Genomic DNA, 23,568 nt, shown 5'->3' with positions numbered 1-23,568 from the left:
CAAGCACCCCAACCCGAAGGGCCCACCCGCATACCGGGCAGGGACGGGGACCTGCGCTCAGAGCTGGGAATGAACACAGCCCAGCAAGGTCCCCAGACACTGGAGCAGCGAGGCAGTGGGTGAGACCCTAAGATCTGGCTTTCTCAGGAGGGTAGAGGTTGGCAAGGGTGGGTGGCAGGGAAGCCATGGCTGCCGGGACCACCACGGGGGGCCCTCCTCATCGCCCCTTGCCCAGTCAGGATGGAGCTCAGCTGGGCTCTAAGAGAGAGGTCTGGAAGCCAAACCCAGTTCCTCCTCCTCCACACCTTTCCCTTGCCCTTGGGGAAGCTTTCTTCTGTGCCTGGCTGGGGCCCACACTCCGTCCCTCCCATCCCAGACCAGAGCAATGTTCCTTGGCCCTAAGACACCAGCCCACAAGAAGTCTTCTGGGGCAAATGAGAGCCCCTTCCACTGCCCTGATCCTCTCCTGCTTTCAAAGGCTTCCAGTGTCACCTTAGGCACTCATCACCACGCGCTGGGGAGGCATGATCTCTGCTTTTCAAAGGAGGACGGGGACCAGGTCAGAGATGTCATTTATAATAGTAATGGCTGACATTTATAATGCCACCCTTTGCCGGGCTTGTGCTGTACTTCGCGCATGACACACATTAGCTCATTAATCCCACCGGTCCCCCTACACGGGAGCTTGTCTCACGATCCCTTTTTCCAGACAAAGAGTCTGAAGCTCAGAGAGATGAAGTGACTTGTCCAAAGTCATGTGGCTGTCTGTGGCAGGGCGGGAACTGGAACCCAAGTCCGGGTGGGCTGGCTAGACCACAACAGACTGGCTGTCTCTGGGGTCACCAGTGCGCAGGGACATGGGAGGAGGCGCGCTGTGCCAGAGGCCACTCCCCAGGCAGATTCTACCCACACAGGTGCACTGCCTTATCTTGTTTAGCTCCCCCGCTCCCACCCCTCCAGCCCCCAACCTGCGGCTCTCGGGGGCCCCCCCAGCAGCCCCAGGGCCCAAGAGCGCAGTTACCTTTGGCCGTGCTGAGCTTGCAGGTGTAGACACCGCTGTCATCCTCATGCACAGACGTGAGCAGCAGCTTGCATTTCCGGCCATCGAAATGCATCTTGCACTTGAGAAGGGCTGGCTGCAGCAGGCGGCCTCGGCAGAGCCAGTCGACCTCCACGTCGGCAGGACCCGCCACCAGGCACTCAAACAGCGCCATCTCCCCGGCCCCCACGTCCACGTCCTGCAGGGGGGCCAGCACGGCCAAGGACCGGCTTTCAGGGTGTGCTGGCAGGGGGGAAGCGGCCACAGGGGGCACGCATGGAACAGAGACACAACGGGGCGAGGGAGACATACACACGCACACACAAAGAGACAGACAGATACAGAGAGAGAGATGCGTTTTGTTCCTTTGGAGACAGGGAAAGCCCGCCTGCCCGGCCAGCCCAGCAAAGAGCTCCAGAGCCTGGCTTCAGGAGGGCCATCCAAGCTGGGCCAGGGAGGGTGAACTCAGGGGAAACAGGAAGGACTCGAGGGCAGGGAATCTGAGAGGGCCACGTAGGGGCAGAGACGGCGGCGGAAAAAAAAAAAACAAAACACAGCACACCAGCTGGGTACAAACTGGACTTTATTTGAGCTAAGAAACAGCTTTGTTCAAATGTCTTCACACCCACGACAACAGGCCCTTACTCTTTGGCCAACCCTGGCTAACACCCTCATTCCCAGACAGAGCATCCTGGGCCCTGACAGTGAACAGGGGAGTCCCAGATGAGCCCTGAACCTGCCCAGAGCGGGACTGGGTCAGGCCTCCTCATCAGCGTAGGGCCTGAGGGCCTCTGGCTTTTAGTGTCTTGTGAAACAGAAAGCGTTGTGCCATCTGAAACCCGTTTCTGGAATGGTGAGTGCCCGGTTCCCTGCGTCATGAGCCCCTTGTCAACAGCCTCCTGCCTCTCTAGGCCCCTCCAGCCTGTGGGTGCTCTGCCCTGTCCTCTCCCGCCCTGCCTCTGCCCACATCAGCTCCGACGCATCCTTCCCTGACTGTCACAGACACACAGACAGACAGATAGACAGACAGGGCCTGCAGCAGCGGTAGCACATGCGCTCGCTGGGTGCTCCCCTGCAGGGAGAGACCGGGGGTGGGGGGAGTCTTCATAGCCCTCCTGGCAGCCCCTTGCTGGCACTCAGTCCATGTGGGGGCTCCCAGCCCGCCCAGCCCTATGTCCACTTGGGGAGGAAGGGTCCCTAGGGGCCCACGGGCTATCCCAGGATGCTGCACAAGGTGGGGAGGGGATGGAATGGGAGGCTGGGACAGGGTCCGGGCCGGCGGGCCGGCAGGGCCTGTGGGCAGGAGGCAGTGAAACACAGCGAGGTCCGAGAGGTGCCTGAGACAGGGGCGCAGCTCGGAGGGCAGCGGGGGGAGCGCAGGCGGCCCCCTGAGCTCACTCGCCTGTGTACAGACAAAAACCTCAGTCAGCAAGCGGCAGGTTAGTGCAGCACGCGCACACGCACGCACACGCATGCCACGCAGACCTGGCTAGGGCCCCTCTGCATGGAGAGTGGTCTCTAAAATGGCCAGGGCACCCTGCCACTCTCAGATCCCCCCACATCAGCCTGGGGATAAGGGGCCAGCAGCCAGCCAGAGGCTGGGAGGGTCTCTGGGGTTCCTGGACAGGCAGAGGCCATGGGCAACCAGGGAAAGGGCATCCACAGGCATCGGGGCACCCAAAGCCTAGGGGATGTCAGAAGGAACCCCAAAGAAAGAAGCACCGAGACACGGGTTAACACAGAGAAGCGAGGCAGAGCCAGACCCTGGAGGGGAAGGAAGAGGCCAGGGAATGGGGGCCAGATACGGATGCAGGGAGAGCTGAAGGTTTCAGAAACCAAGGAAGTGGCAGCCCCAAGAATGGGAGGCACTGGGCAGGTGACTAAGGCAGGCAGTGCCCAGTGGAGGTGATCATGACCGTGAGAGTCGGAGCTCCAGCAGGGGCTAGAGGTATCTGCAAAGCTCTCCGAGCTGGCCTCTACCAGGAAGGGAGGGATGATGGCTGAGTGTGGAGCTAAGGAGGGGCTCCCAGCCGTGAGCTGCTCACAGGGAAGGGGGAAGTAGAAGGCAAGGTTGATGACCAGCCCTAGGGAGGAAAACCACCAGTCCCCCAAGGGCAGCCTGGCTGAGGCCTGCCTGCTATCTGCCTGAAAGGTCCGCTGCCCTTCTGCCCCAACTCCGGGGGCCCAGCCCTCTCCACCTTCCACGGTCCTGCTCACCCTGGCACCCCTAGGGTCCCTCCAGTGCTTCAAGCCCAAGTCACCCCAAGGGCCCCTCCGAACGGGTCCAGCTATCAGACTCTCCCCACTGCCCCCTCCAACCACAACGCTTCTGCACAGCAATGGGATGGGTAGGAGGGCAAAGGGGCAATAGGGGAGAGGCAGGGTGGGTGTGAGGGAGGAGCCTGGAAAGGGCAAAGTGACAAAAGCTTGGAAGAGGGTGGGGAGGGGTCAGCTGGTAGCAAGAAGCAGGGTCTCTCTCTGGGGCTAGCATCAGGGACAGGTGTGACTGAGCACAGGGAAGGCCATACTGTGTAGTAGGCTGAGCAATGAACTTGCTGTGTGGCCTTGAGCAAGTCCCTTCCCCTCTCTGTGCCTCAGTTTACTCAGCTACCATAGAAGCAACCAACTATGGGATCTCTAAGGCCTGTTGTGACATCCTCCATCTGAGGTTCTGTCAAAGTTGGCACCTGAGCAGGGATGTGGCCAGGGCTGGGGGGGGGGGGGTCGGGGGGTTCATGGAGAGTGGGAGGCACTCACCTCTGACCTCCAGGCGGGCCTCACACTGCCGGGCGCCATATTCGTTGACTGCTTTGCAAGTGTAGAAGCCAGCATCGGCCCGCTCGGCCGCCAGGATCCGCAGCCGGCACAGCCCACCCTCTGCCTCCTCGGCGAAACGCCGCTGGTCTGGGCGCACAGGCTGCCGGTTTCTCAGCCTGTCGGAGGGACAGGAACTCACTCTGGGGGCCCAGGCCCTGACCTGCCCCTACAGGCGCCTCACATCATCTACCCCCTTCCCTGATCTGTCCTCTGGGCTACAGGGCCAAGTTTTCACCCTCACTCTACCATCCCAGACCTCCACCAGCAATTTCCAGAACACCTCTGCCTACTAGGAACTTGCCCTTCTTGGAACCTAACCACAACTATTCAGCTCTTAATAGTTCTGAAACGTGTTTTATTTTTATCTATTTATTTTATCTTTGTGTTTTATTTTTATTTTCTATAATAAACAGTTTTCCCACTTCCTGAAAGGGATGAGAAATAACTTATAATGTTAAAAAAAAAAAATCACACACGGCACTGGCCAATCAATGACAAATGAAAACTCAGGGACCTAAACTACTAAGAACCTAAGCAAACAGGAATCAGGGTCCCAGGCACCCGGGATAAAGCACTGTAGCCTTCAGCCCCCGGCTTTGGCAGCGCAGAAACAAACTGTTATGCCTGGGCCTAGCACAGGGCTGGGTGCAGAGCAGGCCTCAAAAATCACAGGGCTGTCGCCTGATGGGGGTGCACGAGGGCAGCCTCCTGTGAGAGATGACTCCGCCCATTCATCCTCAGCAGGACAGCCTTGAGACCTTTTGTTACCCAACCCTCCCCCCCACCCCCACCAAGAAGGAGAAGCCCTGAATGAGCCTGAACAAAGGGGCGGGGGCATGTTCAGGGACCAGCACCACTGGACCTGGGATGAGACCCCTGGGCAGGTCACAGGCAAGTCCACAAATGGCCCCCTGCCCTCTACCCAGAGGCCAGGCCTCAGTGGAAGAAGCTTGCAGGGGTGCTGCTACTCACCAGGAAACCACTGGTTTCGGCTCCCCCAGTACACGGATGCTCATGGTGACATCTTGGCCTTCTCTTACTGACTGGTCCATAAGTGAGACCTGAAGGGGACCCCAAAGTGTCAAGGGAGATATTCAGGGTCCAGCTGTGGCTCCCGGGGGCCAGAGGATTCTGCGACAGAGGCCTCTTCCACACTGGGCTGACTGAGGCTGACTCCATATTAGAAGGGTTAATGGGGCCAAACTCTAGGTCTTGTTAGAACCTGGTGGGACCCCAAGAACAAGGGCCCACATGAAGGAATGGGGGTGCCCAAGGGCTGGGTTCTGGCCTCAGGAGTCTGACCTTGAAAGTGGGGGGTGCTTTGGAGCCAGTGTCAGAGGAGCGGCGGTTCTGGCTGGGACTATGCTTCATGGTGGGGGTGTGGGGCCAGGTCTCTCCAGGCTCCGGAAACTCCTCTGGGGGGCTCAGGTATTCCTCGTCAGAGGTGATGGGGCTGCTGAAAGGTGACGTGGACCCGCCTGGAAAAGAGAGAAAGGAGAGACAGTGGCAAAGAGAGAGACTCCAGGGGAGGAAGGGGGGACAGAGAGAATGACACAGCTAGAGAGATCAGCCCCAGATCAACGACCTGATAAGGTCTAGAATGTTTCACACAGCCTAGGTAGGAGGAAGACCAGTCCTGCCCTGACTTTACTTCTTGGGGCTCCTACTTGCGTGCTGTGTGACCTCGCTCAGATGTCTCCTGTCCCCAAGCCCCTAAATCCTGCTCTGCCCCAGACTCTCCTAACGCTGATACTGTTGAACCCCCTGAGTAGGAGAACCATAGCAAATAGCCTGGGAGAAGGGGTTCAAGTGGCAGAGGGCCTGGGCCTGCTGGGAGACCTGAAATTCTACTGGAGCAGGGAACCCACATTCCTGGCATGGAACTGCAAGCTTCTAACGCAGATGGTCCCCAGAGCGGTACAGCCCGGGCACCCGTCTCTTGGGTGAGTTGGGCCTGGTGCAGAGGAACACACACCTCAGACAAGCCCCAACCCAGCAGTGCCAGGGCCAGTGAGGCGGCACTGTCCAGCCCGCCCTTCCCCCTCTCCCTTCTCAGCTTCCTGCCCCAGATACCCCAGGGGCACCTGTTGGCCCCAGCCCTAGAACACGGACCCCAAAACTCTCAGGGGATGGAAAAGCGGTTTGAGTCATCCACAGAGAAGGGCAACTCAGACTGGGGAAGGGGAGGGGGGCACCAGGGTTCGCTTTGGGGGAGGGGTGTCCCCAGGGCCCTGATGCCCTCCCCTGCAACTGGCCAGGGGCCCAGCCTCACTGAGCTGGCTCTTGTCCGACTACCAAATACAGACATGAATCCGCCACAGCCCCCTGGCCCCTCCTCCTGGTTCCCCCACCCCAAGCCCCTGTGGCCCGGCCCCCCACAGGGCTGCACCCCAACTCACCCGAGACTCTGAGCACAGACCCCAGGCTGTGCCTGTCCTGAAGGCTCTGCCCTGGCACCGGGCCCTCCTGCCGCCTACCCACTGCCCACCCCAGCCGGCTCCCCAGGGAGCAGAAGCCCAGCCCGCCCAGCCCTACTCGGCCAACTCCCACTGCTGACCTGCTGAGGCTCCACACGGAGGGCCTGGGGGAGGGGAGGGGGGGAGGTGGGGGCCGGCCAGGCAGGGCCAGGCTGGGTGGCAGGCAGGCAGCTGGCCGGGAAGGTGGTGCCTGCTGAGACCACAAGCAGTCCAAGGGAGGCCGAGGCCGGAGTGGAGGGGGAGGAGAGGGGAGGGGCAGAACGCTTGGCCTGGCTGTATTTAGCCACCCTGCTCGCTCCCCAGCAGCAGGATCTGCTTCTTCTCTCCTTACAGCTTCTGGACCCTGACAAGAGCAAAGCCCCTCACTGGTGTCTCCACTTGAAGTGCCAGGCCTCAGCCCCAGGGGAGACAGGGGTGAGGTGCGCAGCAGCACATGGATGCCTGCCTCGAGCCGCTCCCTCCAAAGCACCCACCGAGGGAGGCAATGATGACAGATGGCCTGGAGGACGCCCCTGCTCAGACCAAACAACCAAGAGCCCCATGTGGGAATGTGCTGATCAGCCTCAAATACTGGGGCCAGGCCATACCCTCTTCTGTGGTGCTGACAATCACAGAACTGTCAGGACCTCCGGCCTCCTTCCCAGAAATACCCCCTCCACCTGAGAGCGCCCCAAATCCCACATCTGCCTCCCCACTACTACCACGGCAGGTTTGGCCCAGCGCCACCCGGGGGCACTGGTCCTGCACCCACCTCTCGTCCTACCAGCTTGGACGGGGGCACTGTTGGCAATAGTGTCTCACCCTGTTGGCCGCCTCCCAGGGCCAAGGGTCATGAGGCAAGGGCTGCTTCTAGTAATGCCGCACAATGAGCAGCCATCTGGACTGGGACTGCGGAAGGGGCTTGGAGATGAACAGCAGAACAGGGGAGCTGCTGAAGAGAGGTCACATGGCCTTCTCTCCCTCACTCCTTTAAAAGATCTATTCGTCTATTATTTGAGAGAGAGAAAACGCAACCGCATGCATGATGGGGAGGGGCAGACGGAGAGGGAGAGCGAGAATCCCAAGCAGACTCCCCACCAGCAACCCATTGTGGGGCTCGACCCCATGACCCTGCAGCCCGAACTAAAATCAAGAGCTGAACGCCCAACCGACTGAGCTACTCAGACACTCCCCCTCCTATCACCCTCCACTCCCCGTGACCCAGTGCCACATTCCCAAGCTATGACCTGTGTTTCCCAGCCAGAGAAGAAGGAGGGGGGGACTGGGAGAGGATGGGGCCACCATTCAGGTTGGCTGTCTTGAGGTGGAGGTGGGAAGGCAAGTCAGAATGGCATTTGGTGAACATCTGCCAGGAGTTGGGCCACCAGCTGATGCTGAGATGCCAGGCGTGGCCCCTGGAGGTGGGAGCCCCCTCCCTGTCATGGAGCCTGTGACCTCCAGGGTCACCTCTAGACTGGATGGCGCTGTAGGCACTCACAGGCCCAGGGAGGGACCTCAGAGATTTGAGCAGATTGGCAACGCTTGCAGGGAGCCTTGGAGACCCCTGGTGGTGGTTGGGGGAACTGCATGCTGCGAGAATCCACCTGCATCAGGGTCCTCAGGCCTCCTCAGAGATGGAGGATCTCTTGTCTCCAGCTCCCAAAACCTCTGGGGTTCTACGCCAGCTTCTGGTGCCACCCCACTTTTTACCGGCCCCACCACCAAAACCATCTTTGCAGCCAGTCCCTGTACCTCAGTCCTGCTCCACCCACAAGCCGGGCTCTCACTGTGGGAAATACCGTTACACCAGCCAGGAAGTAGGGAGCAGGTGTCCCCAAACCTAACAGGCACATAGGCCCACCATGTGAGTGCTGCCCCTACATACCCCATCACCCTCAAGATACGTTGACTCTGTGCATGTGTGTGGCCTTTCAACAGTGCTCCCAGTTTGGTCTCACTTGATGAAAATACAGGTGTGAGGGAGCCCTCAGTGTGTGTGTGTGTGTGGGGGGTCTCTTCCCACCTAGACCAGCACATTGGTCCCAACATGCCTTGAGACATTCTAAGGGTAAAGAGAGTCACAGCCACCTACAATGAAAGGCTTTCTACACCCGGGCTTCTCAGCCACCCATATCGGGACCGCCTGGGAGCCTGTTTAAACCATAAATTCCTGGGCCTTACTTACCCTGACCTGAAGAATGAGATTTCCTAAAACAGAGGTCAGAAAACTACATTTTTAGAAAGTACTCCGGGGGGGCGCCTGGGTGGCTCAGTGGGTTAAGTGTCTGCCTTCGGCTCCGGTTATGATGGGATTGAGTTCCACATCAGGCACCAGCCTCAGTGGGAACCTGCTTCTCCCTGCCCCTCTGCATCTTTGCTCCTGTGCACTTGCGCGCGCTCACTCTCTCTCTCAAATAAATAAAATCTTATTAAACAGCACTCCAGGTACAAGTACTCCAGTACAAGTACATGTACTCTTATGTACGTGAAAGTTTAGGGACCCCTGTGATCCAAGCACTCTAGTACAAGTACATGTACTCTTATGTACATGAAAGTTTAGGGACCCCTGTGATCCTCATGGGAGGAAGATGACCCTAGAGGCAAGTTCCATCTTATCTGGCCACTAAACTTGGGGGCAGGGTTCAGAACCTCAGAGGTCTGGCTCCACAGCCCAGGCACTTCCCACAGCAACATCTGGCCTCCCATCTTGAGCAAGGTCCCTGACTCTCTAGCAGAGGTTCTCAAAGCTCACGGTGCCTTAGGATTGGGCTTAAATCCCGGACTGCTGTGCCCCACCCCCAGAGTTTCTGATGCACCGAGTACATTACTGTGCATCCCTAACATATTCCCATAGTGATGTGGACGCTGCTGGTCTGGGGACCACACTCGGAAGACTGCCGCTCTGGGGACTTCTCAGCTAACCCAAGCTCCCCCACTCTTCAGCAGGTCTTCAGCAGTACCCTCCATAGATGCCTGTCTGGCCAAGCCTCTCCATGTCACTCTGGCTGTTCCCGGGGCTGGGAAAGCCACCTAGATCTCCACCCCCCCACCCCCACCCCACTATCTCACACACAATCCTGCAGTCCACATGGTCCTGGACCATCCAGGAAGGCCCCCAGATGCGGCTGCAGGGGTTAAGAAGGGGCCAAAGCATGGTCCTGATCTCAGGAGCCTTGTGGCTGGCAGGACGACGATCCCCTCCATACACAACCAGAACAGTGAGCAGGAATAATGAGGAGGCAAGAGAAGGGCAGACGAGGGCCACAGAGCGCAGAGAGCAGATTCCTCTGGGCTCAGGGAAGACAGGGTAACTGAGGGAAAGGGTAGTACAGGAATTAAGAGTTTGGCTGAAGCAGGAGAAAAAGAGAAAAAGTCTTTCCAGAGGAGGAAGCTGCGGGAGCAAATATTCAGAGACAGCAAGAACATGCAGACGAGGGGCGCCTGGGTGGCTCAGTGGGTTAAAGCCTCTGCCTTCGGTTCAGGTCATGATCCCAGGGTCCTGGGATCAAGCCCAGCATCCGGCTCTCTGCTCAGCAGGGAGCCTGCTTCCTCCTTTCTCTCTGCCTGCCACTCTGCCTACTTGTGATCCCTGTCTGTCAAATAAATAAATAAAATCTTAAAAAAAAAAAAAAAAGAACATGCAGACGATCGTAGCTCAAACTGCTGGCCCCCAAACTGAGTAAAGCTGACAGAGTTAGAGCAGGGGCTCCCACGTCCCAGGTCTTCAGGTCCAGATGGGCACTAGAGCGGGGCCTTCACTCTGAAGGCCAAGGGGAACTCCTCAAGGCTTCGGAGGGACGGGGTGACACGCAGAGTCAGCAAGCCCTCATCCGGGGCCCGGCCATTCCCGACCCGCATTCCACAGGCACTGTCTCCAGAGCGGGTTCCTCTAAACGTCCGCTGTGCTCGCGCCACTGTGCAAGTCAGCGAGCCCGAGGGCAGAGGGAGATGCAAGTAGGCCTGCAGCGGGTATGGCCCCTTCCAGAGGAGAAGAGGTTTCTGTTTTGGTTTCAATGGATGAAGAAGCCAAGAGAACTTGCCACAGCTGGTCTGACCTAGCCACAGCAACCGTTAACTCCCCACGCGTGATTATAAGGAGATGCTCTGTGCTGGACAAAGCACTGGCGCCCAAAGTGGACTAGGTGTCCATTCTTCTGTGGGGCTGAATGTGACAACACCCACGTGAGGGAGCAGCCTTGGGAGACACCCCCTGGGGCCAACTTGCTTCTGGAAGCCAGGAGTAGGAAGGAAGGGTTGAGTCTGGTCAAGGGGCCTACACTGTTCTTTCAGATGATGACCAAACCCCTTCAAGGATAGGCAACGGGGTCATGTGGCATTCCGAGGTCGCCTCCGTTGGCAGCTCCTGCCTTCACAGGGAGAGGCTGTGACTGTGGCAGCCACAGCCAGGAGAAGAGGCACAGGCAGATGCTGGTGCCTTTCCCTTTATACTCCTGAGCCCCTATAACCAAAGTCTGTCCTGTTATGATGGTGTCATTCCTATGGGAGGGCCAGAAGGAGCTCTGAAAAGCCATATCCTCTGGCCCAAAAGTCCTTAGCTACCCCTCATCCCCACAGGGCCTCATAAATCTCACCCAGTAAGTTAAGCCCAGGGGACATACAGACCCTCACCTCACAGGTGATAAAACTATAGCCAGCTAAGGAAAGAGGAAGAGGCCAAGGTCTCAGCCAGAAAATGCTAGAACCTTAGGTTCAAATATACAAGATCTATGCTTGAGGGAGGACCGAAGGCAAAAGGATGGAGCCCCCATATCCGTCTTCCTCCTGACCAGCACCCAAAGGGCCTCCTGTCAGACCCAAGGTGGAGATGAGCCAAACGTGATCCCACATGCACGCAGGGAGACAAAGCAGGATCATCGCCACAGTGGAGATGGGGAGCGCAGGGAGGAAGGACAGAAAAGCCCCCATGAGACCCACCCAACGAGGGCATCTGCCTTCCTCCCCTCACCCTGCTCCCCAACCAGCGGGAGCTCATGAGCACAAATTCTTTCTTAACGCTGAAAAGTGGAGGCTTGGGAGACCCAAGGACAGGGCTTCGAATCACCATCAGCCCCCAAGTGGCCCTCTGTTCCTAGAGCTGAGCACCCAACAGCATAGGCCCTAGGCCCCTGAGACTACTTACACGCATCTTCATTAAAACATAAAGAAAAGAAAAATCCAGTGCCCGTGATCGAACTAGCCACAGTTCAGGAGCTCAACAGCCACACGTGGCTAGTGGCTACCATACTGGATTAGGTGCATCTGGAACATTTCCCTCATGGCAAAAAGTTCTACTGATCAGCATTTCTCTAACGCACTTTGCTGGGGGGCTTTCCAAGTCTCAGCTCGCTCGTGTGTAATGTGGGCATAACAACAAAACCCGGGCAAGAGTAAATGTGGTAAGGCAAGCGACACAGGGCTGGGTACGCAGGGAGCGCTCAGGAAATGCCCATCTATGCCCTCCTGTTCCGCCACCACCTGAGCGCATTTCCAGCACCGCCAATCACCTGCTGCGTATGACGTTCCTAGGCCAGTTATAGCTGCTCAGTAAAGGTGGCGGGCCTTGGGCTAGCTCTATGTCGCTTCATTCTCCATGTTTATGTCTTCCTATCTGTAAAATGGGTGTATCACCACCTATCATCTCCTTCTCCAAGCTGGCAGCCAGGCCGTATCAGTAAATGTCGTGTGACAGACGTGGGTAGTTAAGAATGCTCAGCTCCAGGTAAGCATACCTCTCACTCTCCCCAGCCACCCGCCCCAACACACATACCCCCTTTGGGAGAACAACTGTGGCTGCAGCAGAAGTCCTCAGTGGGCTGGCTGGGGCAGGCTAGAAGGGGCCCCGGGGCAGGGGTGATGAGAACCAGATGCTGCCCTCCAATGCCTGAGCAACTACGCTGTCTAGTTACCCATGGTTCCCAACCAGGAACTGAGCTCTGGGAGCTCTCCAAAGCACACTCTTTGGGGGTGGGCACCCCAACAGGGCACTGTGCAGCCAGGCCTGGTTGCCAGGGCCACAGGGTGGGTGGGGGGTTAAGGAACAAGAAAGGGAGGTCGTTCCAGAAGACCTCTTCCTATCAGACACTACACACTCCCTCCCTCGTCTGACTCCCCCGCCTTCCTGCCTGCCCCCCACTACCCCGCCCCTGCAGTCACAGGGCCACACTGCCTGACTCCCCTTCTTATTCCCACCCCCTCACTCCGCACACAGTGCAGGCCTGAGACCCCCGTCCTGGCCAAAAGTCTGTGCCACCCCCTGGTTCCGCCCACTCTGCTGCTCTCCAGGTCCACTGGCCCTTGTCCAACTGCGCCGGACCAAACAGTGCCTTGTAGGGGAATAAAGTCTGCTTCCGCCAAGAGAGCCCTGGGGCGGAGTCAGCATGACTTATGGGGGCTGCTCTCTGGGGGCAAAGCCCAGTGCCACAGACTAATGCGATGAAGCCTGTCTGGCTCCCCAGGGTGGGCGGGGTTGCGGGGAGACACAGACATGCCACAGTGGGCTGAGGACCCAAAGGCTGGGAAATAGGGAAAAGCTGGGGCCGCGGGCCTGGTAAAAGCAGGGGAGGAATCCCTAAGACAGTCTGAAGAATGGGCAGAAAAGGAAAAGGCAGATTCCTGGAGTCTCGTGGAAACCTGGGCACAACGGCACCTGTTAATAACGCTAACAGCTAACATTTGCCTACTGCTTCACATAAAGCCTGCTCAACCATTTGCTTTTGTTCGTGAGGCGGTAGAATCACACAAAGGAGGAAACTGAAGGGCAGGGAGGTTGAGTACGACAAACACAGAGCTCCCAGTCAAGTCCGGACAGCTGCCTTGCCCCAAGCCTTCTTCCCAACCTTAAAAGGCTCCCAGTGGCCACAGGCCGGTATCGGAACACCCCCCCCCCCATCCTCCTTGCCAGATCTCAGCCCAAGCCAGATATTGACCAGAGTCCTGGAGCTAGCCCCAGGCCCCCTGAGGAGAGCTGGGAGCTGAGTCACAGGCCAGATCCCAGAGGTGACAGAAGGACGGAAGCACGCGTGGAGGGCCAGCATGAATCAGCGCGGAGGGAGGGGCGAGGAAAAGGAGAATGTCTGAAACACCGGCTCCTGGGAGGGGTATGGGAGCTAAGGAAGGCTTGCTATTCTGCAGAGCCAGATGGGCGCAAACAAAAGAATCAAATGCAGGACGGGGGCTTAGGGTAGATAGCACCAAAATCACCCTTATGGTAAAGGTCCAAAAGTCCTGGGCCCACAGCAAGACAGGCTGTGTCCAGTGAAAGGGACCGAGCAGCATGTGCCGTTGGGCGTGCTGTCCCATGCCCAGAGCCTCCTGCTGCCTCTCTACACCCCGATGGCCTTCAGGGCCCCTGCGCCTCTCAACCCAGCACCCCATAAATCTGACCCATGGCTTGATGCTCCTCTGTCCTCCAACCCAGGTCCTCTGATCTAGCTTGATGACCCAGTGCTAATATCCTGGAGGGTTGATTCTGTGTCTTTTCCTTCTGGACAGCCCCCCCAACCCAGCCTCACCTCCCCTGCCCCCACTGCCCAGGGTCAGCACACCGTCAGACCCAGCAACCTGAATGGGCAGAACTAGCCATGCCCACTGACACCCATCCAGCCCTACCCTAAACCTGAAAGAAACTGGGCTTACACCCAAAGGAAGCAGTCCAACACCAAGTGAGGGCTTTCGTAAAAATAGAAAGCAAGGCGGCCTCAGCCACAGCCATCTCCAGCGAGGTGCTCTCAGCTTCCCTGTCTTGTAAGGCTTTGGGTTCAACAGAAGGACCAAGGGTGTGGGGAAGGGTTGTGGCACTTAAAAGCATCCTTTTTGCTTGGCAGGGAGGGGGTACTGTTCTACAGGAAATGACCTCAGAAGGCTCCTGATGGCTTTTAAGCCCTTTGAGCTGGGAGAGTCTTTTTCTCAGAGACTCAAGGATAATTTGCTTTCCCCATAGGACCATTTTTAGGGAAATGCCAAGGGAGGATGGCATTTAGAGGATATGTGAAGACAAATCTCAGCGACTTCATGAATTGGCCAGCATTGTGTGTGCCTTTGGGAATCTGGCCCGGGCTCCAAGGCCAGGCCACTTAGAATGCTTCCAGCAGAGCAGCCGACATGTGAGAACAGACGATGCCCCCTGGCCCAGAGCCTGAGCTCTAGGTTTGGGAGAGGGAAGGGTCGAGGTTCATCCCACCCAGGGCCCCGGGCTCACAGGCTCCCTACCAGGTCTCACGGCCAGCACGGCGGCACAGCTGGCCTGCCCCAGCTCGTTGGTGGCGGTGGCTGTGTAACTCCCGGCATCAGCGGCCCGGGCCTCCCTGAGCAGCAAGGTGTGCCGCTCGCCCTCTGCCCGGATGAGAAGGCGGCCATCACTGCGCAGCGCGGACCCATCCTTCTGCCAGGACACTGTGGGGAAGGAGCGGGATGACTGGTGGCCATGGTCCACAGTAGTCCACTGGGGGCAAATCTCCCCTCCCCCTCCACAGAGCCCAAACCACTCCGCTCCCCACCCTAGGGAATTCTGAGGGCTCCCCCATCTCATTCACAGAAGCCCAGGTCTGCCCTCCCCTCTCCCGGGGGATTCTGGGAAAGCTCTCCTAACACACACACACACACACACACACACACACACACACAGCCCCAAGGAGCAAATGTCCCTCCTCCCCTACCCTCTCCTCCAAGGACTGAGCGGGAGACTTCCCACTCGCTGTCTCAACCTCAGCCTGGGCCCAGCCCCAGAGCTCACCTTGGGGCAGGGGATTGGCAGTGATGATACACTTGAGCAGCACGTCTGACCCTGGGGCCGCCACCACATTCTGCAGGGGGATCTCAAACACGGGGGCCTCGAGGGGCTCTTCCCCAGCAGACACATATGAGTCATCTGAAGACTCTGCCAGAGACATGGGTAACAGGGTAAGGGGACAAGGTCCCTGTGGGGATGACTCAGGGAGAGAGGGGATAATGGTATCCTCGGATCTTAGAAAGCCAAACCCAGAGAGAAGGGCTTCTAGAAGGTGGGGGCTGGGGGATTAAGGGGTCTCTCTCCTGAATGTCCTGAGACAGGGAAGAAAAGACAGAAGCAGTGGGAGGGGGGTGGTTCTCAAACAGGCAGCCAGGACTCCATGTTAGTTTGGCTTCCCAACCTCAGCCATGGTCACTGAGGTTTGTGGTGGAAGGCCCAGACTGTGTCATGCCTGTCTTTATACAAATCAGTCACTGCGTAGATCAGCCCCTGTTTTATGGAAGTGCTCTTAGAACAGCACAAGGTGTTACCAGATTCCAAAGAGACAGTACAAGCTAACAGTGACCGAAGCCTCAAGCGGTTAACACCGCTGTCACAGGGCAAACATCAGGTAAGTTGTCATATTAGTGATGCCACTGGATTCAAAAGAGGGAGCAGCAGGTGTGTCCGGGAGCCGTCTGAGAGCCTCATGAATGGGCTTTGATTCCATCCGTGCACCAAGCAGTAACACCGCGCCCACGGCATGCTAAGCTTGTCTGAGTACCAGGGAGACAGCCAGACATAAGAAGCGTTTACAGGAAGCTCGTGCAAACAAAGTATCCTGAAGCTCCACTGTAGTGGACCCCTCTGGGCGCTTTCCACCCCTGATGTTCTCTAAGCCAGACAAGGTACAGTCTGGTAGATGGCCAGAAGAGCAGTGAGAATCCCAACTAAGCTGTTTTCCAGCTCCGTAACCTTGGACAAATTAGATAACATCTCTGCGCCTCTCTTTCGTTATCTGGAAGATGGAGCTGATAACTAACACCCAACCTCTTGCAGAGCAGGCAAACAGGTTAAAATAGAACCCCGAAGCCTGGTTCATGCAGTGCCTGTGTTGTGGGGTAAAATAATGTGGCTACTAGGATGATGGACATGTACCTAATTATCTCTAAAAACGTTGAGATGATACTCCACGAAAAAGACAGAAATAGAATAACTCCTTCCACGAAAAATATAATGACGAAAAACCCAGGGTGGTAAGCGCAATGAGAGACCCTGACCAGGTGTCCTGGGTGCAGCGAGCAGAGGCCTCTGCCTCCATCCAGGAGCAGATCCTGAGCTGGAGTTCAGGGTAAGCAGTTAGGTACAGGGGAGCATTCTTGCTGTTGGCCACCGTCCCCAGGAAGACTAAGACACGACACACAGGCTGGCATGTGCCTACAGTCAGCACAGCCATACAAGGACTCAAGGATGGGGGAGAGGCTAGCTTGAAAGACTGGGTCCAACAGTCATGGCCATGGATGGGTCAGGGGACAGTACTGGGCTGAGTTGGCTGGACCAGAGCTCGCCTCTCCTGGGGACCTGACCTCAATTACTTACTGAGATGGATTTCCGTCTCTTCCCACACAGAGGAGTGGGATTCCTTAGGTTTCCACCACCACCTCCCACCTGGGTTAGATCCTTGCTCCTGCAGCCCCATGGACCCAGGGCACATATGCAAGCATCTGGGACCTTTCTTTGGTCAGGTCTCAGCTCCACTCAGCCTCCACCAAAACACACTTGCATACTGCCTCACCAGCCAGCAGGTTCTAGCACAAGGACCTTCACAATCCGTCACTCAAACTGAAACCTGGGTCTGTAGCTTCCCGGTAAAACCGCACCCTCACAACTGCCCAGCAGCTCTCCCAAAACGCCCTCCCACCCGGCTCTCCGCACCTTCTCGGCCCTCGCCGAGGCCTTACCCAGCTCAGGCGAGGTGGGCCGGGCCCGACGACCTCTGCCCTGGCCGCGGGGACCCCGGCGATCCCAGGCCCCCCAAGGACCATCCTCCTCAGGCCCTCTGCGCAGCCTCTTCTCAGCCTCAGGCCCCGCCCTGTTCTTCTCCAAGGTCTGAGGCACAGCAGCGCCCTCCTGGCCCGGCACAGCCCAGGGCAGGAAGCGCACCGCCTGCGCTGGGGGCTCACGCTTCCGACCCGGAGGTGCTCTCGTCCTGGCCTCAGGGGGATCGGTGGTGGCAGGGGGCGGCACGGGGCTCCGGCACTCTTGGATGGCTCTGCCCCGGGTCAGCGGGAACTGGTCCCGGCGCCTAACCTCCTGCTGCGGGCCTTCCCCCAGCTCCGTCCTGCCGGCCGGCCCGCGGCTCTTGGGCCGCCCCTGCTCGTCCCCGGGTTTCCCGGCGACGCTCGGAGGAGGCGGTTGGGGAGCAGCAGCGGCGGCGGGGCTCTCGGCCCGAGGGGTCTTGGGGGTGGAAGGCCGGGAGAAAAGTGGGAGCTCGCCAGGCTCTCGAGGGGACGGGGCGCGCTGCAGCGTGGCGCGCAGGGACTCGTGCGAGCGCACCAGTTCCTCCCTCGATGTGGAGCGACGTATGCGGCCCAGCTCCTGGGCGAAGCGCAGCTCAAGGTCGGAGGCCGGGCTGCGCTGCCGTGTGCGCTCGTCCAGCGAGGCCGCCTTCTGCTGGAACAGGCGGCGCCTCTCGGCCACGCTGCCCGTGGCCCGCAGCTCCTCCTGGGAGGTCCCAGGTGTGCCCCAGGGCGCTCCGCCCTCGGATTTGGGCTGCTCCAGCGAGCGGGCCTTGCGCAGGGGCACCCATGGCCGCAGGGGCGCCGGCGGCGAGTCGCTGCGCTCCAGGCTGCGCCGTCGCTCCTCGAAGAACTGCAGCTTGTCCAGGATGCGGGAGCCGGCGCGCACCAGCCTGGGCGAGCGGCCCAGTGCCGAGAGGCGGCCCGAGGCCTCGCTCAGTGGCGTCTGGGGCCGGGACTCCGCAGTGCCCGCCAGCGAGGGCCCCGACGACTTGGACTTTTTCCCTCGCTTGTCTTCGGCGGTGGCGTCCTCGGGCGGCACCGGCTCCTGCGTGCGCCGGTGGGGTGATGTGGGGGTGGCCGGGGGCTGGGCGCTGGGTCCGGGCGGGGGCCGCTTGCCCACCCGAGGGGACGGTGGGGGCAGCAGTGCGGATTTGGAGGGAGGCGGTAGGGCGGGGCGACGGGGGGCTTCACTGGCCGGCTGAGGCTGAAGATCAGGCTCCTCCCTGTGCAAGCCGCTCTGAGGGACACTGCTGCAGAACCAAGACGAAGAGGGGTAGAAGATTTAGGGCTCGCCCCTCCCAGACCTTCAGCTCATGACAGGATTTGGACGGTGGGGCATGCTGGGAAGGCTTGGGGGTGACATGGGTCAGACCGGCTCCCCCTCCCCACCCACCAGAGTAAGGAACAGCCAGAGCAGGTGCTGGGGAGAGGCTGGCAGCCCTGGCACCAGAAGACTGGGCTGGAAGCTGGGCCCAAGTACAGACTCAGCCCCCAGGGCTCTGGCCAGCCCCCTCCCCCCAGCCCCGGAAGCTGGGAAACAGCAGAAAGACAACAGCGAGGTGAGAGAGAAAAGAATGAGCTTAGGACCCAAACGTGAGGAAAGGGGGGGGGGGTAGGTGGGGAGGGGCCCTCTCGGGAATGCAGCCTCCCCCTCATTCCTGCCCCCAGCTGGCCCCCACAGCCCTGCCCAGCCTCAGCAGGACACACCCCTAGAAGAACAGGCAGTCCCTTCTGGGAGCCACACCCTATCTCTGGGACTACCTAGCCCCTCAGCAGCGCTCCACACAGCAGGTGGCAGCTGAGGTCCCTGGGGTGGGAGTAGAAGAACCAGGTTCCCCTTCCCTTTGATCAATCTGCCTCCACTACAGGCCTTTGACACGGTCCTGCTTCTGGGAAAATTAACTTGAGTCCTTTGAAACCACCCTACCATCTCTGCCCGACTCGCCGCCCACCCCCCCAGCTCAGAAGCTCCCCCAAAGGGGTATGCTCAGAAATAACTCAGCTCAGAAATAACTACTGCGTGGGCCTGAAGAAGGGGTGTGGGAGAAGAGGAAGAGGGAAGAAACTGGTCAGCTCAGAGTACCCCTCTCCCCCACAGAGCTTTCCTGCCCAAGAGCTGGGCCTCAGTTTCCCCCTCTGGACTCTTGAGCAGAAAGATGAGCCAGGAAAGGAATCTGAGATATTAACATCATACCTGACACATTAGGAAGAGCTTAATGAATCAGGAAATGGCTCACTGAATCCTTACTGGGGGCCAGGCGTGTACTAAAGGCTTAAAATGCATTCCCTCCCGGTATCTTCCCAACAGTTCTCTGAGCTAGGAGCGCTCTCCACTTACAGATGAAGAAACTGAGGCTCAAGACGTAAAGTGCCTCACCAAGGTGATCCAGCTAGGAAATGGCTGGTGCCAGGACCAACACCTAGGCAGTCTGACTCCTGAGCCCTTTTTCCTTCCAAGTGTCTAGGATTCTGAGGTCACGGAAGGCACGAGAAATAGGGTACTGGCCACAGCAGAAGTTCTAGGGGTGCCTGAGTGGAAGGCCATTTCAGATTACATGCATACACCCAGCCCCTGCAGGCCCCACCGCTGACTGGGGGGAGAGAGGTGAGGGGTAGAGTGGCAATCCACGGTGCCCTGAGGGAACAGAACCTCAACCAGCCACCTGAGGGGAGGCAGGGTCTACTCTGGGGGAAGGACAGCAGAGTCCCCGAGGAATGGCCTCTGGGAACTGGATGAGGCTCCTAGAGAAATCCGAGGGAAATTGGGGACAGCAGTGGAGGCCTCTTGCCAGCAGTTCCGAGCCCTGGGCCAGCCTCTGTACCACAGACATCACTAAGGAAATGGGTTCCTCAGAAGTTGCCATAGCAACTCCAGGCTCAGGCTGAGGCCTGGCAAAGGAAAGCAGGGAAGGAAAAGGCCAGTCCAGGGCTCAGCAGCGCCTGGTTCCTGCAAACCAGATAAAGCCAGGGAGCCTCCCCTGCCCCAGACCTCTCCCTTGCCTACCACTAGCCATTGCAATCACCTCCAAAACAGCCTCCCTGCCCTGCCCCCCAAGGCTCCTTCCTTCTCCTCCATGATGAGGAGATGGTCCCTCCCCCACGCACCCATACCCACCACAAGTTAGGTCCCTCTCAGCTCCCCAAATGTCCCCCAATACCTCCATCATCAGCCACTCCCCTCTTCTACTATAGCACTCCCTCCTGTATCTGCCAGCCCCCCAATCTCCAAAAATGGCTCCGACGCCTCACTCCAACACCTCCGGCTCAGGGCTCCTTGCCACCCCCTGCCAGGACAATCTTTACCACCCCCCAACCCCGCCCATGCACAGGCATTTCCCACCAGGCCCTCACATGCTCCCTGCCTGCATCACTCCCAGCCCGCTGCCTCCACCCCAGCCCCCTGACTCCAGCCCTGTCTGCCTGCCCCTGCCTCCCACACAGCCGACTGGATCCTGCTTGCCCAGGCCCCTGGCCCCAGCTACTCCCTGACCACCTCACTCTCTTCTCTCTCCCGGCCGCGCTCTTGCTCCCTTGCTCTCCTGCTCTCTCGGGAGCTGCCTTGCAGAAAGGTTCCGTTCCTCCCAGAAAAAGGCCCACATGGGAACAGGAATGTGCAGAGAGAAGAAAAGGCAGCAGCTGCTGAGACAGCAGGCACGGAGGGGGCCCTAGTGGTGGTGGTGGGGGGGGGAATCCTGGGGACAACTGGAGCCTGAATGGGCGAGGTAGGAGAGGGCCCCTGGGAAAGTGGAGATCTTGGAGGGGATGAGGAAGGGACAGAAGGGTCCACGAGACCATGGTGATGGCACAGGGAGCCAGGACAGGTGGGAGCAGGAGGCTGTGGGTGGTGACGGCACAGGAGGAGGGAGGCTGCGGTGTGGGAGGACAGAGTAGGTAGCCGGGGCCGGGGTGGCAGCAGGGGCGGTGAAGTGCACAGAGGGACAGAGGGACGGATGGTGCAGGGGAGAGAGGTGTGGAGGCCGACGGAGCGGTGAGGGGCAGTGCGGGATGGCACGGTGAGGTGGAAGAGCGCGGGCCCGGGGAAGGCCGTTACTTACACGTGAACGGAGAGCGCCCGTCCTCTGTATAGACTGAATGCGCTGCCATACAGGTCACTGGCCACCGAAAGGCTATCCTCTGACCCCCAGCTTGCGCCCACCAGATTAGCTCGAGACGCCCGCACCAGCGGCTCCACCCCCAGGTGCCGTGGCCCGGCCCCGGTTGCCTGTGCTTGCCTTGGGCTGCCCGGGGGGCGGCGGGTGCCACCCCTGCTGCCCGCTTCCTGCTCCAAGACCGTCTGCCCGCTGCCCCACCAGCTCACTTGCTCCTCTGAGGTGCCTGTCACGGAGGTCGGGGGTGTGTCCAGGGAGGTGCCCACCAGGGTGTCGGAGCCCCCTAGAGAGAGGAGCAGGGTGAAGCCCAGGCACCTCCCCAGGGAAGCCCGCCTGCCTGCTTTTAGAGCAGCCCAGAGAGCTCACCTGTGGGGGTGCTGAAGTCCCCGTCATCCCGAAGCTCCAGGCGCTGGGTCCCCTGCACATCGCTGATGTCATCCTCGCCCGTCTCCGAGTCTGGAGAAGAAGGGGTCTGTGTGGGCAGGGCCCTCCTCCCTCCGACTCCAACTCTTCCCTGTGTCTCCTCCTGCCTCCCCCGCAGCAGGCTCCATCTTACCACCACCAGCGGGGGCTGCCACACTTCTCTTCCCCTTCTTTTACCCACCTAATCCCCCGGCCGAGATGGGGTTACTCAGGCCAGTCCAGTGGCTTCACCTAGGGGTCCCTGGCGACTCACCCCTGCTCCTTGGCCCTGAAAACCACCCGCCACCGCCCCTCCCAGCCACTTACTAGATTACCAGAGTCTCAGCCCTCCCCATCCTTGCCCATTAGTGATAGTGTAGGTTCCTGTACAGCCCCCAAATAACAAGATCCTAGGTTCCAAGGCTCTAAATTTTGGGTTCCGGTACCCCAGGAACAAAAGGGAGTCACCTCAGAGTCGTACGGTCAGGGCACTGGGCCAACTGCAGGGCCGGCCTGTCCTCCACCCCGAACCAGCAGGAATGCATCAGGGCGCAGCTGAGGCAGGGTGAGGAGAGGCCGGGGTCGGGCAGGGAGGTGGGGGGAGTGGAGGGCTAGGGCCAGAGCCAGTTTCCTACCGTAACTTTGCTTTCTGCAGGAGCGGAAAACTTCGCTTCCATAGGAGCAGCAGGAGAGAGACATGGACAGACTGTTATCAGAGCGTTTGTGGGGCAGGGCATGGTGGGTAGACAGGACAAAGGGGGCATGAGGGTACCCAGTGTCCAGAAATGCCCTGTGGGGATGGGGCAGGGGAAGGGAGACACCTGGAATGGGCAGAGCATCTCCAGTCCTGACAGCCTGCAGGCTCCCACTGTGCCCAGCTGGGGAGCACACATGCTTTGGCTGGTAATTCCAACTACCCTAGCCATTCTATACCCTTGGCACTCTCACTGCTGCCCCTGGCCACGTGTGCACACTTACATACACACACACGCACACACACACACACACGCACATCTACTTGTGGTCAGGCCTCGCAGACCCAGGCCACCCATTAGGGGTCAGGCCCACCCTCTCTTAAAATATTTGCATTGTGCTTTGACCCTTCTTAGCAAACCAAACCCCCAAACTGCCTCATGATGGGACTGGTACTCTCTTCCTAATCCTTTTCTTCTACTGCTGAATTGGCCTCAAAAGTGCCCAGTGATTAGGCTACGCAAAGTTTCCTTGGCCTATTTCCTAGCAGGTTCTGTGCCTCAGTTTCTCTATGAGTGCCATGACAAGCAGGAGCCATGTGCTGGGTTCCAAAGCATGGCAGTGAGCTCATCTCCACTTGGTCGCACAGATGGAGTACCCTGAGTCAAGGTCCATGGTGGGGTGTGCTAGTGACACCCCCCCCTCGACCCCTCCCCCCACAGCTACAGGGTACAGGGCACCCCCTTGAGTGAGTATGGATGTGTACTGGGGGAGCCCACATCTCATAGGCTGTCTTTAGGGCCTGGGCATGAAGCATGAAGAGACATGCACCAAGAGAAGGAGTGGGCATGGGCTAGAGCAGGTAGCCTGTGGTCCACGCACCATGGGTGAGTCGGCCAAAGGCCCGGCGGGAGTGGCCGGTTTTCTGAAAGAGAAAAGCCAGAATGAGTTGTTGAGAGGAAGGCTCACTCCTGCTGTCCCTTACCTCCCAACCAAACTCTGTATTAAACAGAAATTCATTCCAGGGGCTTGGAGAGGAGGAGGAAGGTAACGCACAGAGGTAATGCACAGCTTTCCCTGCAAGGAATGTCTCCACTCTTCCCTGCCTTTCAACCCTTCTAGCAGGAGCTCCAGGCTACCCAGCTTGGCTCTGGGGAGGAGCAGAGAAGGAAGAAGAGAGGACAGCAAAGCTTCCGTCAAATGCTGGGAATCCGACAGAGGCTCACAGGACTGGAGACCTGAGGGACACCCCAGAGTAGAAGCTAGGAGACAAGATAGCAGGCTGACTGCCGTGAAGGAAGAGATGGGGGTGGGGGGGGGTGCT

General features: G+C 59.0%; 1 protein-coding gene across 13 annotated transcripts in view; it reads right to left on the bottom strand.

Annotated features, from left to right (window-relative positions):
• Nucleotides 1-23,568, bottom strand: part of SPEG (striated muscle enriched protein kinase) — a 55,825-nt gene that overhangs the window by 24,374 nt on the left and 7,883 nt on the right. For 3 of the 13 annotated variants that reach the window (XM_032354898.1, XM_032354907.1, XM_032354895.1), the window contains exons 2-11: nt 22,187-22,216; nt 21,516-21,605; nt 21,096-21,432; nt 16,981-18,290; nt 15,044-15,187; nt 14,521-14,703; nt 5,159-5,334; nt 4,829-4,917; nt 3,797-3,972; nt 1,022-1,282 (exon numbers count right to left, since the gene is read on the bottom strand). In XM_032354898.1, the coding sequence (XP_032210789.1) occupies nt 1,022-1,282; nt 3,797-3,972; nt 4,829-4,917; nt 5,159-5,334; nt 14,521-14,703; nt 15,044-15,187; nt 16,981-18,290; nt 21,096-21,432; nt 21,516-21,605; nt 22,187-22,216 (2,796 nt within the window). The other 10 variants (XM_032354896.1, XM_032354900.1, XM_032354899.1 and 7 more) reach the window with 9 other exon arrangements.

The sequence above is a fragment of the Mustela erminea genome, chromosome 8, assembly GCF_009829155.1.
Source record: "Mustela erminea isolate mMusErm1 chromosome 8, mMusErm1.Pri, whole genome shotgun sequence".
NCBI lineage: Eukaryota > Metazoa > Chordata > Mammalia > Carnivora > Mustelidae > Mustela > Mustela erminea.
The sequence above is the reverse complement of the archived record's forward strand: the minus strand, read 5'-3'. Positions and strand labels throughout refer to the sequence as shown.